General features: G+C 58.4%; 6 protein-coding genes across 6 annotated transcripts in view; 3 read left to right on the top strand and 3 right to left on the bottom strand.

Annotated features, from left to right (window-relative positions):
• CHGG_02019 (uncharacterized protein) overlaps positions 1–1146 on the bottom strand; it is a gene marked incomplete at both ends in the record, with an annotated part of 1696 nt that extends 550 nt beyond the window's left edge. Inside the window, 2 exons of the mRNA XM_001221239.1 lie at positions 60–848; positions 988–1146. Coding sequence (XP_001221240.1) covers positions 60–848; positions 988–1146 — 948 coding nt within the window. The remainder of the gene's footprint in view (positions 1–59; positions 849–987) is intronic.
• Positions 1147–1634: 488 nt separating this feature from the next.
• CHGG_02018 (uncharacterized protein) lies at positions 1635–3789 on the bottom strand (the record flags this gene model as incomplete). The annotated part of the gene is made up of 8 exons (XM_001221238.1): positions 1635–1922; positions 2230–2285; positions 2342–2606; positions 2659–2872; positions 2926–3042; positions 3094–3198; positions 3255–3386; positions 3590–3789. The coding sequence occupies 8 exons, from the start codon at positions 3787–3789 to the stop codon at positions 1635–1637; spliced, it is 1377 nt and encodes a 458-aa protein (XP_001221239.1).
• A 702-nt stretch (positions 3790–4491) lies between these two features.
• On the bottom strand, positions 4492–5038 carry CHGG_02017 (uncharacterized protein; the record flags this gene model as incomplete). The annotated part of the gene is made up of 2 exons (XM_001221237.1): positions 4492–4674; positions 4979–5038. 2 exons carry the CDS (start codon positions 5036–5038, stop codon positions 4492–4494), a joined length of 243 nt encoding a protein of 80 aa, XP_001221238.1.
• A 330-nt stretch (positions 5039–5368) lies between these two features.
• Positions 5369–5938, top strand: CHGG_02016 (uncharacterized protein; the record flags this gene model as incomplete). Its single annotated transcript, XM_001221236.1, has 2 exons — positions 5369–5490; positions 5563–5938. 2 exons carry the CDS (start codon positions 5369–5371, stop codon positions 5936–5938), a joined length of 498 nt encoding a protein of 165 aa, XP_001221237.1.
• Positions 5939–6913: 975 nt separating this feature from the next.
• On the top strand, positions 6914–7902 carry CHGG_02015 (uncharacterized protein; the record flags this gene model as incomplete). The annotated part of the gene is made up of 2 exons (XM_001221235.1): positions 6914–7116; positions 7602–7902. 2 exons carry the CDS (start codon positions 6914–6916, stop codon positions 7900–7902), a joined length of 504 nt encoding a protein of 167 aa, XP_001221236.1.
• Positions 7903–8181: 279 nt separating this feature from the next.
• Positions 8182–11888, top strand: CHGG_02014 (uncharacterized protein; the record flags this gene model as incomplete). Its single annotated transcript, XM_001221234.1, has 5 exons — positions 8182–8396; positions 8736–9037; positions 10129–10161; positions 10717–10847; positions 11016–11888. 5 exons carry the CDS (start codon positions 8182–8184, stop codon positions 11886–11888), a joined length of 1554 nt encoding a protein of 517 aa, XP_001221235.1.
• Positions 11889–11958: the final 70 nt, after the last annotated feature.

Here is an 11958-nt window from a genome sequence, read left to right as displayed (position 1 = left end):
CTTCTCCTTCGCCTTCGGTCCCTCTCCTCCGTCGCCCTCCACTCCCTCTCCACCCTCACCTTCTTCTGCTCCTCCTCCCTCTCCTCCCTCCTCCGCCTTTCCATCTCCTCCCACACCTTCCTCAACCGCTCTCTCGTCTCCGCCTCCCTCTCCTCCCTCTTCTCCCTCTCCTCCCTCGTCTTCCGTTCCATCTCGTCCCACATCCTCCTCTCCCTCTCCCTCCTCTCCCTCTCCACCCTCTCCCTCTCCTCCCTCCTCACCCTCTCCCCCCTCGCCCACTCCTCCCTCACCACCTCGGCCCTTACCCGCCTCTTCTCCCCCATCTCCCGCTCCACCCCCTCCAACAGGCCCCGCAGCTCCGCCACCGTCGCCGCCTGCCCCGCCCGCTTCGCCTCCAGCACCAGCCGCCCCGTCCGCCGCTCCACCGCGCGCCGCGCCCGCCCGTCCGCTTCCTCGGCCTGCTGCGCGGCTTCTTCGGCCGTGGGTGCGGGCGGCGGCGGGCCGCTGAAGAGGTTGAAGGGGAACCAGGAGGAGCTGTTTCGTGTGGCGGCCGCTGCGAGGGCGGCGGCGGCGGCGGCGGCGGCGGCGTCGTCGGCTTCTTGGGTGGAGAGGTTGGTGAGGGAGGTGGTGGTTTTGTGGAGCGCGGCGGTGGCGGTTGTGAGGGCGGTGGTGAGGGTGGTGTGGCGGGTTTGCAGGGCTTGAAGGGCGCTGTCGAGCTGGGCGAGGCGGAAGGGTGTATTGTTGGTGGGCTTGGTTGTCGGAGGGGGAGGGGGTGGTGCTGGGGTTGGTGTTGGGGTTGGGTTTGGGGCGTGGGTTGGTGGTTGGTTTGGGAGGTTGTTTGGATCGTACTGAAGGGTAGTGGTAAAGGTCGTAGTCTCGGCGTTTGGCGGCGTCTTTGAGCGTCGAGTAAGCCGCGTTCAGCTGGGAGCGAGGGTGCATATGTCAACGCCATACTGGGAGTCTGGGCTTTGGTCTTCCGGGACATACCAACTGAAAGTCGGCCGTAGCCTGTGGGTTGTCGAGGTTCTTGTCGGGATGCCTCAGCTTGGCCAGACGCTTGTAACTGGCCTTGATCAAGTCCTCATCCCCGGTCTGTGTGATGCCGAGAACGGCGTAGTAATCATGGGTGATTGTTGAACCCACCATTGCTTGTCGTCAAGAGTTTCTCTGACTCTAGAACTGACGTGAAGGGACCGGTGGTGGAGAGGAGAAACCGGAGCGGCTCAAGCTGTCCTTGTGGTACGAGGCTGGGGTCGCTGTCGGCCTCCGTGCAGCACGCCACACCTATCAAATGGCTGGAGTTTATGCGCGTTGGTTTACGTTTCTTTTCAGTGCAGGACCCCAATAGGCAGCAATCGGTTAATAACAAGTCCAATGATTTGATGGTATAGTTACACTTGATTGTTTGAGTATGATATCCCCCTGACATCTGGGAGGTCCTGCAATGGATCCAGAAGCTGATATCAACTAAACCAGATAACATCCCCCATACACAATCCCAACGCCATAGATCCCATCCCAATATAAACACACCCAACGCCATGCTCCAACCCAACCCAAAACCACACTTTTCCCACCCGTCCCAAAAGCAACCCCATCCCATCACAACCTACACCCCTACTCCTCCCGATAAATCACGCCCACTTCCCCAACAAACTCATCACCGCCATGCCCACCACCAACGCTCCCAACCCCAACACCGTGCGCACCGGCCCCGCGCGCGTCATCTCGCCGCCCAACATCCAGTCGTGCGCCCACATCTCCACCACCCCGACCCACACCAGGATGCCGGCCGAGAAGGCGTCCAGCGTGCCAATGGCGATGATGGTGGCCGGGTCGTTGCCGTTGAAGTTTTGCAGCACGCCGATGCCGATGCCCATGCCGAGGGGGGTGACGATGGCGAAGGCGAGGGCGAGGAGGAGCTTTTTGCGGAAGGGATACGGAGAGGGATGATGTGTGGGGGGTGGTGGAGGTGGCGGTGTGGGTGCTGCTGTTGGAGGCGTCGGTTGTGGCGTGGGCGGTTTTGGGTTCGCTAGTGGTGGTGGTGGTGGTGGCTGTGGGGGTCGGCTCGTCGCGGGTGTGGTAGTGCTCGTGGCCGTGTGCGTGGTTGTGGCCGCCGTGGCCGTGGCCGTGGCCCATGATTGGGGTGTCTGTGGGGCAGGGGCGGCCCAGCGCGGCGATACGCGTGCCCAGGGCGAGGCCTTCGAACATTTGGTGGAAGACGATTACGGCGAAGAGAGTGAGGAAGAAGGTGTCGCCCGCAACGACGAGAGTGAGGCCGATGACTGGGGAGAGGGGGTTAGTGGGGTGTGGTTGGTGGGGTAGTTGTTGGGAGGCTTACGGAGGGAGTGGAAGATGACGCCGGCTTCCAGGACAGCAATGTTGACCATGTCGGTGCGGGCTTCAGGTGCGGCATGACCATGGCCGACTGCCTCGACCGTGCTGGGCTTGGCTTTGGCCTCGTGCCATTGGACGAGACGACTCCCGCAGTACTCAACCAAGAAGGACAGGAAGATACCAGCCATGAGGATGGCAGCCGCGGTAGCCTCGTACTCGAGCTCGCCGAGACATTCGTTGGTGAACATGAGGTTGGCATGTGTGTAGAGCTATGGCCGAGTTAGTGCTTGTGGCCGTGGACCAGGGTTAGACGTCACTCACGTGAACAAAAGCGGTCGAGATGATGACGCCAGTGCCGAATTGCCTGAGGACGGTGAAAACGGGATGATTGGGTGAGACATAGGAGGCCATCAGGATTGGGGTAAAGACGCCAATGGAGCTGGTAGCGAGCATGGCGAAGAGGAGGCCGACGCGGAGATTGATGTTGTAGTCCCTGTCGACGCGTTCGCAGGTGTTTTCCACGCCAGTACAGTGCCTACCACGGTTAACGTTGCCTATTATGGAGGAAAAGAGAAGTGTAATACTTACTCGATACCGGCATGGAAATGACAGTCCTGCCCCTCGGGATGGCTCTCGTCCTGCCCACCCTCCTCTTCTCCGGCGACATGGAGTTCCACCTCGTCACCGTTGGGGCCGATACAGAAGCTAAACAATGTCAGCGTTTGAGGCGGGAGGATGGCGCAGAACATGGCTTACGTTTCGGTCCCGTGGCTGTGGCACCCGGTGAAAGCCGGCGGAATATCCTGGGTCGCCGTTATAGTGGTGTGAACTTCATACTCGACTGTCCCACCCATGCAGTAACTAAACGGTGGTTAGAATGGGCCAGGAATGGCAGGATAGGACCGGTCATCACTCACAGTAAAGTACTATGGGTATGGCATTCTGACACAACCGTGATGCTGGTAGGGGTGTCCTGGGTGGTCGGGGTTGGCCCGTCGGTTTGTGCGGCGGCAATGACCTGTACCTCGCCGGTAGGGGCCATGCAGTACCTGGGGATGTTAGTTGACAGACACCAATGAGAGGACAGGAGGGAGGCCTACATGTCGGCGCCATGGTTGTGGCAGTCAGTGTAGGACGAGGCAGTGACGTCGCCCGATATCCTAAACTCCGAGGTACCTGCTTGGCAGTATCTACAGGCCGCGGTTAGTGTCAGAGACACGAGGTACGTGACTAAAGGGCGAGGGGGACATACTGGACTGTGCCATGCTCATGACATTTTGACACAGCAGTGATAGTGGCCGGATTAGGGTCTGAGACAGAGGGGTCCACGTGGGGCGCCCTTTGGTAGACTGGTTGGGCGGTCGGAGAAACAGCCTGTGCGATAGGCACACCAGTGGCGGCCAGGAGGCCGTAAAGGACGGCGGTCCGGAGAGGAGAGGAAAGCCGGGCCATGATGTACGTGTCCGGGAGAGAGAAACGAGTTCGGCAACTCGAGGAAGGCGGACCGACTTGGGGGAGCGGGAGAGGATATATTAGGTAGTAGGTACCCAGCCACTAATGGAAGACTCAGAGCTCCAGGGGTGCAGAACCAAGAGCGCGGGGTGTCTGAGACAAACAGACTGTGGCTTCGTCTATTTCTCGAGGGTGGGTATCGGTTGGCTGGTAGGGATGGGGGGTTGCACAGGGGTCTGCGCGAAGTCGTAGTGCAGCTTCAAGAGAATACACTGAACAGAAGGGGGGCAAGCCAGTGATGCAGTGACCTAGTGACCTAGGGAGTGACACACCAGACAGATCCGTCGCAATGGCCTTTCAACAAACCCGGTGCGGCGGTGCCGTGGAATGGGTGAAGAAAGGGTTTCAAGCTTGCTGCACGCAAGGGTCTTGATGGTTTTAGTGTTCAAAGAAAGGTAAGAATACAAAGAAAGCTCAAGTTCAGAATGGGAGGGTGTCAACAGCAAAAAGGAAAACAGCCCAGGACACCAAGCGACGCACGCGTGTTGGAGGAGTGAGTGGACTCGAAGAAAACCCACCCCCAAACCTCAAAAGGGATTGTGACCGAGAGTTGGCTGGGAGGGAGGGGGGGGGGGGGGGGGGGGGGGTTTTGAAAGAAGGGGAAGAGTGGAAAGAGGGTAAAAAGAGGGTAAAGAACGAAATTCACAACATCTGATTGGTCCATTCTTTGCCCAGACTGCGCGCAATCTTTACCCGCGAGTGCCTGCGCACCTTGATGGCCAGCAGTCTGAGAACCTTGATGGCCTCGATGGGCTTCTCACCCTCCAGCCAAGATTTCAGCCCCTCCACCAACGAGGCCGTGAGGAACCCAGTTCCGTGCCAGTTCTGTGCCAGTTCTGTGCCATTTGCCCCAGTTTCAAGGTTTCACCACAACAACCCGAGCCAACAGGAAGAACCGAGGCCTCGTGGGAGCAAGACATACAGGTAACCAGTGACAGACCACACATAACCAGGGACAACATCCAGATTGGAATTAACTTGACATGAGGAAACCTGGAAAATGTAACAAGGAACTGACATCCCACGCGACTTGGTTACTCGGTTCACTCCTTCGATTCACTTGAATCGCTCGAGTCCCCTTGGATTCAGTCGAAATGGACATTCCTGCAGGCCACATCCATGACCATACCTCGGTGGCACCGTGACACGACCTCTCAACCCGTGCCTTGAACTCTTGGCGATGGGACATTGAATGAGCGCATTCCTGCAGTGTCAAGGCCCCCTTTTCAACCGGACCGAGGGGGAGGGGGAGGGGGGTGGCATGTGTCTTCTGTCTCTTTTGGGCTGACCGCGGTGGTTGGTTCTTGGTTGGCAGATGGATCATGGCCCTGGATGAGCTGCGATTCCCTGCTTCAGTCACCAGTGGGCACGCCACATGGCGCATATATTATACCCTCCTTCTGTGCTTCTCCGTGAACCGATCCGATGCTCATGCCCTCCTGTCCCACTCCCACGGCACGCTCCCAGATTCGTCCATCCGTTCACGGTACACCCGGCCACCACACCCCGCAAAATCAAAATGAAGGCCATTGCATACGCCGCCGTCCTCCTGGGACTCGTTTCCACCGCCCTGGGTCAGACCGAAACCCTCGCCCCGTCCCCTACCGAGTCGTACGGCTGCGAGCCGCACGGCGATCACTGGTAAGCCGCCTGCATCCCACGTGGGCGTCCTGTCATGAACCATGATGCTGAACCAATGTCCGTGTGTCTCAGGCACTGTGAGGGTGCTCGTACCGCTACTACGGCGGCTGATGCTGTCACCACTACTGGTGCCCCTGCCACCACTTCTGCCGCCCATGACCATGACCACGACGAGGACGAGGACGAAGACGATGACCACGACCACACTGACGCTGCCGGCACGGGGGCTCTGGCACCTAGCCCGACTGAGTCCTACGGCTGCGAACCCCACGGCGACCACTGGCACTGCGAAGGCGCCATCACTGCTTCTGCCACCGCGCCCCCCGCGGGCACCGGGGCCCAAGACGCCGCCGCCACGTCTTCTACTAGCACCGCAGCAGCTCCTCACTTTGAGGTTGCCGGTTTGGGCTTCGCCGGTATCGCCGCCGTTGCCGCCATGGCTCTTTGAACGAGCGACATCCCTGCGCCTCGTTTCGTTTTCATCTTAGTTCCTCTCAACAACACCCGAGAGTTGGTTTATGTTAGTCATTCGCGGTAGGACGGGGGAAATATGAGAAGGAAGGGGGGGGGGCAAACTAATTCTTTTCACTGTACAAACTTGTAACAGAATAATCCAACGTTATCATCACACCTGGTCGCCTTGACTGTCAGTGTTTCCATCTCCTGATTCTCTTCTCGCCCGTTCCACACTTTTACTCTTTCAACTGATTTATCCTTTTTACTCTTTCAACTGATTTATCCTTTGAAGCCTCGATCACGGCAACCACCCATTTCAATTTCATTTTTTTAAACCCCCGACATGTTTCGTCCAAACATGCGATACCTAGTTAGGTACGTAGTCATGGTTCTCTCGTTGCGCTCGATGAGCCTTGGATTCAGCTCTCTTGGTCATTGAATTTCGTTTGGCGCTGCCCCCCACGCTCAGCTCCTGCAATGTTGGCAGAATTTGGGAAGACTGAGAACCTTGATGGCTCGGCCCCCGTTCTAAAAACATTCGTCTCGCCCGAGCTCACACCCCACCCTCTGCAGTGGGTCTAACGGCGTGAAAGGCCCAAAATATTCCCTTTCTTCTGACCCCGGCTTCTCATTCTTATGCCATCGAAGAGGTAAGGTAACTCCATCCAAGTATGCCACACGATACACTGCCGACGTACTCATACTTAGAGGGTATCCTCAGCACTGAAAGCTTGACAGTGCCGAGCCCTGCATCGAAACCCTCCTCGAGCAAATTTCATCTATTAACCGAAGATCGCACCTAAACTCGGGCCTGAGCAACAAAAATCCCCGCATTTTCAAAATCTGCCTCCGAAATCGCCCGCTGAACTGGAACCCTGCATGCCCCGCCGCACGCTGGCAGGCGCCTTCGCGGAATTTCGAGAAAACAATCCTGTTTTTTGGTGCGTTGGGTTTCGGGTTTCTCAAAATGGAAGCAAGAACACCTGACCCATGCTGGCCTGGTCCAAAGCTCAAGCTTCGCTTTTCGGCTCGACCGGCTCACTCTCCGGCATCCGCATCCGGCATCCGGCATTCGGAATCTGCCGGTGGCAACTCCGTGTCCGGCCATCCGGTGCGGCGGCAATTGAGTGCAACCATCCGGACGGTGGACCGAGCGGCCGAGTTGGCCGGGTTTTCTTCACTCTGCCCTCAACCAGCCAAGCGCACGTTGACCACACCAGGAGAGAAAATGATGCAAGTCATGCGATGGAATGAATGCTGTGCATCTCACCTGAAACACCACGTTGGGCATCACCAGAATGGTTAGGTCCCGACAGGATTTCGCGATGTTCCCAAAGCTGTTGCGGCTCAAAGTGGGCTGACCGCCAGCCGCACTCGGGCCCAATACAAGATCTGATAAACCCGCTGTGGCCCTCCCTCACCGCACTTCCCGCGCCAGGCCGCCCTTTGGGAGACCGGATGCGCATTAAGAGCAGCCCAGTTCCAGCTTCTTGACCCATGGCCCATGACCCATTCATCAACTTGGTTCGACAGAACCCAGGTCTTGCCGTCAGGTCGACCGACAGGACGAGAACCGGAGATGCGGGCGAGCCCGCCCATTTGTACCTGACTGAAACTTCACAAACTGCCAACTGACGATGCCGCGTTTCATGGAGGGTGGAGAAGGCCAATGTGTGGTCGGCGGTCAGGCGCTGGCGCAGGGCTAAAGGGCCTGGAGCAGCTTGGTGGCTGATTTGGGGCGCCGTTCACTGGCTGCTCGAGGGCGACGAGTGGGCACCTATCTGCAGGTCAAGCCAAAGACACAACGAGCCGAACAACTGGAGCCGTGCGATTGGCCCCTGTCTGCCAGACCAACAAAACCACCAAGAACCGACTGCCAGCGCGGCAAAGGAGAGGCAGGGCCATGATGACTCGAAGCTGTCTCGGGAAAGACCCGCTGCTGAGAGTCCCTTCTAAAAGGCACTCTTGAGAAGTAAAGGAAGCGTGAGGACAAAAGTCTCCTGAATCAAGCAACCAAGCGCCGACTTCATCTCGCAGATCGTAAAGCAAACGCCCCTCTTTAAGCGGCTCACCGACTCACCGCCACAACCTCCCTCACCGTGATTTCCGGGTGGCGCTCGAAAGCCAACACAAACCCAACCCGGAACCCGAGTCGAGTCGAGTCGAGTCGAGTCTCTTTGCCAAACTCACCATCGCCATCATCACCATCACCATTACACACGCACCACCGCCAAAATGCCCAACCTCGTCGCCATCGACGTCTCGGTCACCGACGACCGCATCCGGCTCGTCTTCTCAGACCGCGCCGTGGCCTCGGCCTACGCCGCCTACCTCCGCGCCCAAGACCTCCGGCCCCCGCAGTACCAGACCATCCCGGGCTACCAGCGCTCGCCCCAGCTTCACACCACCACCAAGGAGGTCAGCCTGTCGCTGCCCAACTTCATCACCTGGTAAGCTACACTAAAAGTTGACGCCGGTTTTCTCATGGGGGGGGAGGCCAAGCTATTTCTTACTGCACTCATGTTGTCATCCCACCGCCCGCATCGACAGACGCCACGCCCCCGCCACGCCACACATGCATTACCCCGGTCTGCCCCTTGCTATTGGGATCTTATCTTAGACTAGGCCTGTCCGTGCATGTATGTGTGTGTGCGTGTGTGTGTGCGTGTGCGCGTGACTGTCTGCCCACCTGTGGTCTGCATCATATGTTGATCCCTGTGTATGAGAGCAGGGAAAAAAAGGGGGGGGGAGAGCGGGGGCAACGGAGAGAATGCTAACCCCGCGCCCAGGTTCATCACCTGCCGGCTTCCGGACGACGAAGACGCCGTGACCTTCACCTTCATGGACGAGCACGAGGCGCACGCGGCGCGCTGGGCCGACGCCATGCTTCTCTTCGAGCCCGCCCCTCGCGGCCCCGCCTCGGAATCCTCCTCCACCGCCGTCGGCGACGAAGACGACTACTACGACTACGACTACGACGACTCCAGCAGCCACCACAGCAGCAGCCACCACCCCTTCACCAACAACAGCAACTCCCACCCACTACCACCACCACCGCAACAGCCCTTACCAAACCAACAACCACCACCAAGTCAACCACCGCCACGCCTCCTCCCCCATCAAGCAGCTGCACGTGCGCCGCCTGTGGAACCGCGCCCGCCTGCTCAAGCGCCTCGAGGAGCTGCGCCGCCGCACCCCGATCGTGCGGAGCCGCGTCGGCAGTCCCGTGTGGGCGGCCGCGGCGGCGGCCGCCAACGGGGGCGTTGCGCATCACGGTTATGGTGGTAGCGCTGGGAACGGGAACGGAAACGGTGGGCGCATGCCGGTGGGGATTACGGTGCCGGGGGTGCAGAGGGGGGATATTTGGTGGTGAGGATTTTTTTGCTGGTTTTCTTTTTTTGGTTGGGTTCTTTTTTTGGGTCGTGTTGTTTTGTTTTTGGGGGAGGTGGTTTGGGTTCGAGTTTGGGTTGGGGGGTGGTCAAGTTTTGCTTCCGGTCCGTTCCATGAATAGCTTTTTGCTTGGGGTTGCTGTTGCTTCTACTACCGTCACCGTCACACAGTGAACGTTACCTCAGCTCATCTCGGCAGGACGGACGGGACAGATGGGGCAGGTTGATTGTCTGGTTATTTTTTTGGGGGGGCATTTTTGGGGGCTTTTTTTTTTTTTCTGGTGACCGAGGACAAGGTGTCAGGCAGGGTCTTTTTGTGTCAGCTCGTCGAGCGAGGGAGGGATCTTGCATTGGAGGCGTTTGTGGGCGTTCGTTATCTGGGTAAAATCGGGGTCAATGGGAGGCGAGGCGCTTTTGTGCTGTTTTATTTTGTTGTTGTCCGCAATCTTGTCATTCGGCTCCAGAGACCACCCGGCGCTTAACCGGTGCTGGCCTGTGCTATACCGAGAGGAGGAAGTGGCGTTCCGCCATGCTTCCGCCATTGGCCTTGGGCGCTTGGTGTTGGGCATGGACGTGCAGCCGGACCGGCCCATCCGGGATAGTTAGGCGTTGTGTCTGCTCGCGGATGTGATGACGGCTTGGGGCGTCGATCACGCGATCGCGTGCCGAAGTCAACGTTTTCAAATCGAGAAATGAGGGAGAAGCGCTCCGCCAAAACAGCACGCCGACACGCCCAAGCGGGTGATCGGCATTCTCAACTACTGCTAGTGCCAAATACCTTTGCTGCAAATAGCAGCGGCGTCTCCAGTCCCTGTTCCACTCTCGAGTAAGCATCCCCACAAGGTCCACGCAGCATCTCTTGGTGTTGAGCGAAACCGACCAGCACCTGTCGTGTTCTGATCACCAGAGCCGCCGCCACCGATGACTTTTTGGAGTATCCAGTCCATCACTCAAGCTTGACTCATCAAGCCACTCGCTGCAACTAGTGCCAAAATGGCTTGAAACCTTCACGGACGGAAATGCAGGGTTAGGGTTGGTTAAGATTCAGGGGCTTGGGACGGGTCAGCTTTGGTGAGATCGGCGTCTCTTAACGCCGCGTCTATTATTGTCAGTGAACACCACTGATATCTTTGGCGCTAAACCCATGCCGGATGGCGGTCGACCGCCAAGATCGACATTCCCCGTTGCCAACAACAGAGTCGGGCCCCGGCTCGCGCGCTGGGTTGGCCTGCCGAGGAATGCGACGGGTAACTCGCTATGATAAGCCAGGGGAAGCATGTCGACTACTCGGGGCAAGTGAGGGGTGACTTCCGAGGAAGCAGCCAACTCCCTGAAAGGCCTACTGGGCGACTTGAAATGCTTACTTGAAAGTCAACATAAGCCCCTGAGAAGAACGACGACAAGTCGCTCCGGTCCTCCTCGACGAGTGCCCCAACTACCCACACCAATGTCCAAATTAGAATATCCAAGTCCACACTACCGGGGCGATGGCACCCTCCAGCCAAATATACCGTCCGTCATGGAAGCCAAATAGGCCGCATAGGCGTCCTCGTCGCCCCTCCCTCCAGTCTCGCGACAGACAAATCCGCTGCGAATCGGCACCACCAAGATTCAGAATGCGTCCAGATCTTCTCCCGCCCTTGGTGATCCCCAAAAGGCGCTCCCCGCCGCCCATTCTAGTTGCAAGCCATGCTCAGCACCTCCAGCGGGAAGTCGAGCGGCCATTCCGGCCCTCGTACCACAGTCTTTCTCCCAGACTACGAGCCTAGTCGACCACCCGAACTCAAGCTCGACGACATCGACGATATTGACGTTTTCAACTTCTACAACCCCTGCCTCCTCCCACCATCCCCCATCCGGCCGTTCCCGGCCAGGTCGCACACCGATCCCACCTTAAACCTCCCCGCGCCGCCGCCCTACTCGCGGGACCCACCACCCGACTCCATGTCCGCCCCCGGCCTGCGGAGGTCAACCTACACCGTGAGCCGGCGGGGCCGCGAAACCAACCCCCGCCGCACCAACTACGTCGCCATCATGCCACCAGCACCAGCATCACGGCCGCGGTCACCGTCCCCGCCACAATCAAACCCCGAGCTTGACCTCGTCTCCCCGCTCTCCATTCAGCGCTCCCCCTCCCCCTTGACCTGCCTGTCTTTCTACTATTCCGAACTTAACTACAACCCTTTCCGTGACGGACTGCTACATGTCCTGGGCTCTGGCGAGACAGCAGCCGAGTATGACAGGTGGACTCAGGGACTCAGTTCCTTGCCAGAGCATCTGAGTCACTGGAATGCCATCAACCTTGATCACCAGCAACAATTCGATGAGCTCTGGAGCAGGCTCCGCTTCAACAGGAACGTGTTGGACCACTACATGAACACCTTTGTCTTCCCAGCCCACGCGCGGCAATTTGAGGTCAAGATCCAGGCGTCGGGGTGGGATCTCCCTCTGTTACCCATGTCCTCTGACCCCACTGTGCCTTCTCGTGCGATCTCGACAGGATTCAGTGGGACAACGACTAGCAGAATGCTGCTTCCGTTAGAATCAAGCTGACGACCTACCAGTCTACACTAAACGAACGCCGAGTGCTCACTTACCTCCTTCAGCTCCGGAATCGAGAGTA

Source organism: Chaetomium globosum, genomic scaffold, assembly GCF_000143365.1.
Source record: "Chaetomium globosum CBS 148.51 scaffold_1 genomic scaffold, whole genome shotgun sequence".
Lineage (NCBI taxonomy): Eukaryota > Fungi > Ascomycota > Sordariomycetes > Sordariales > Chaetomiaceae > Chaetomium > Chaetomium globosum.
The sequence above is the reverse complement of the archived record's forward strand: the minus strand, read 5'-3'. Positions and strand labels throughout refer to the sequence as shown.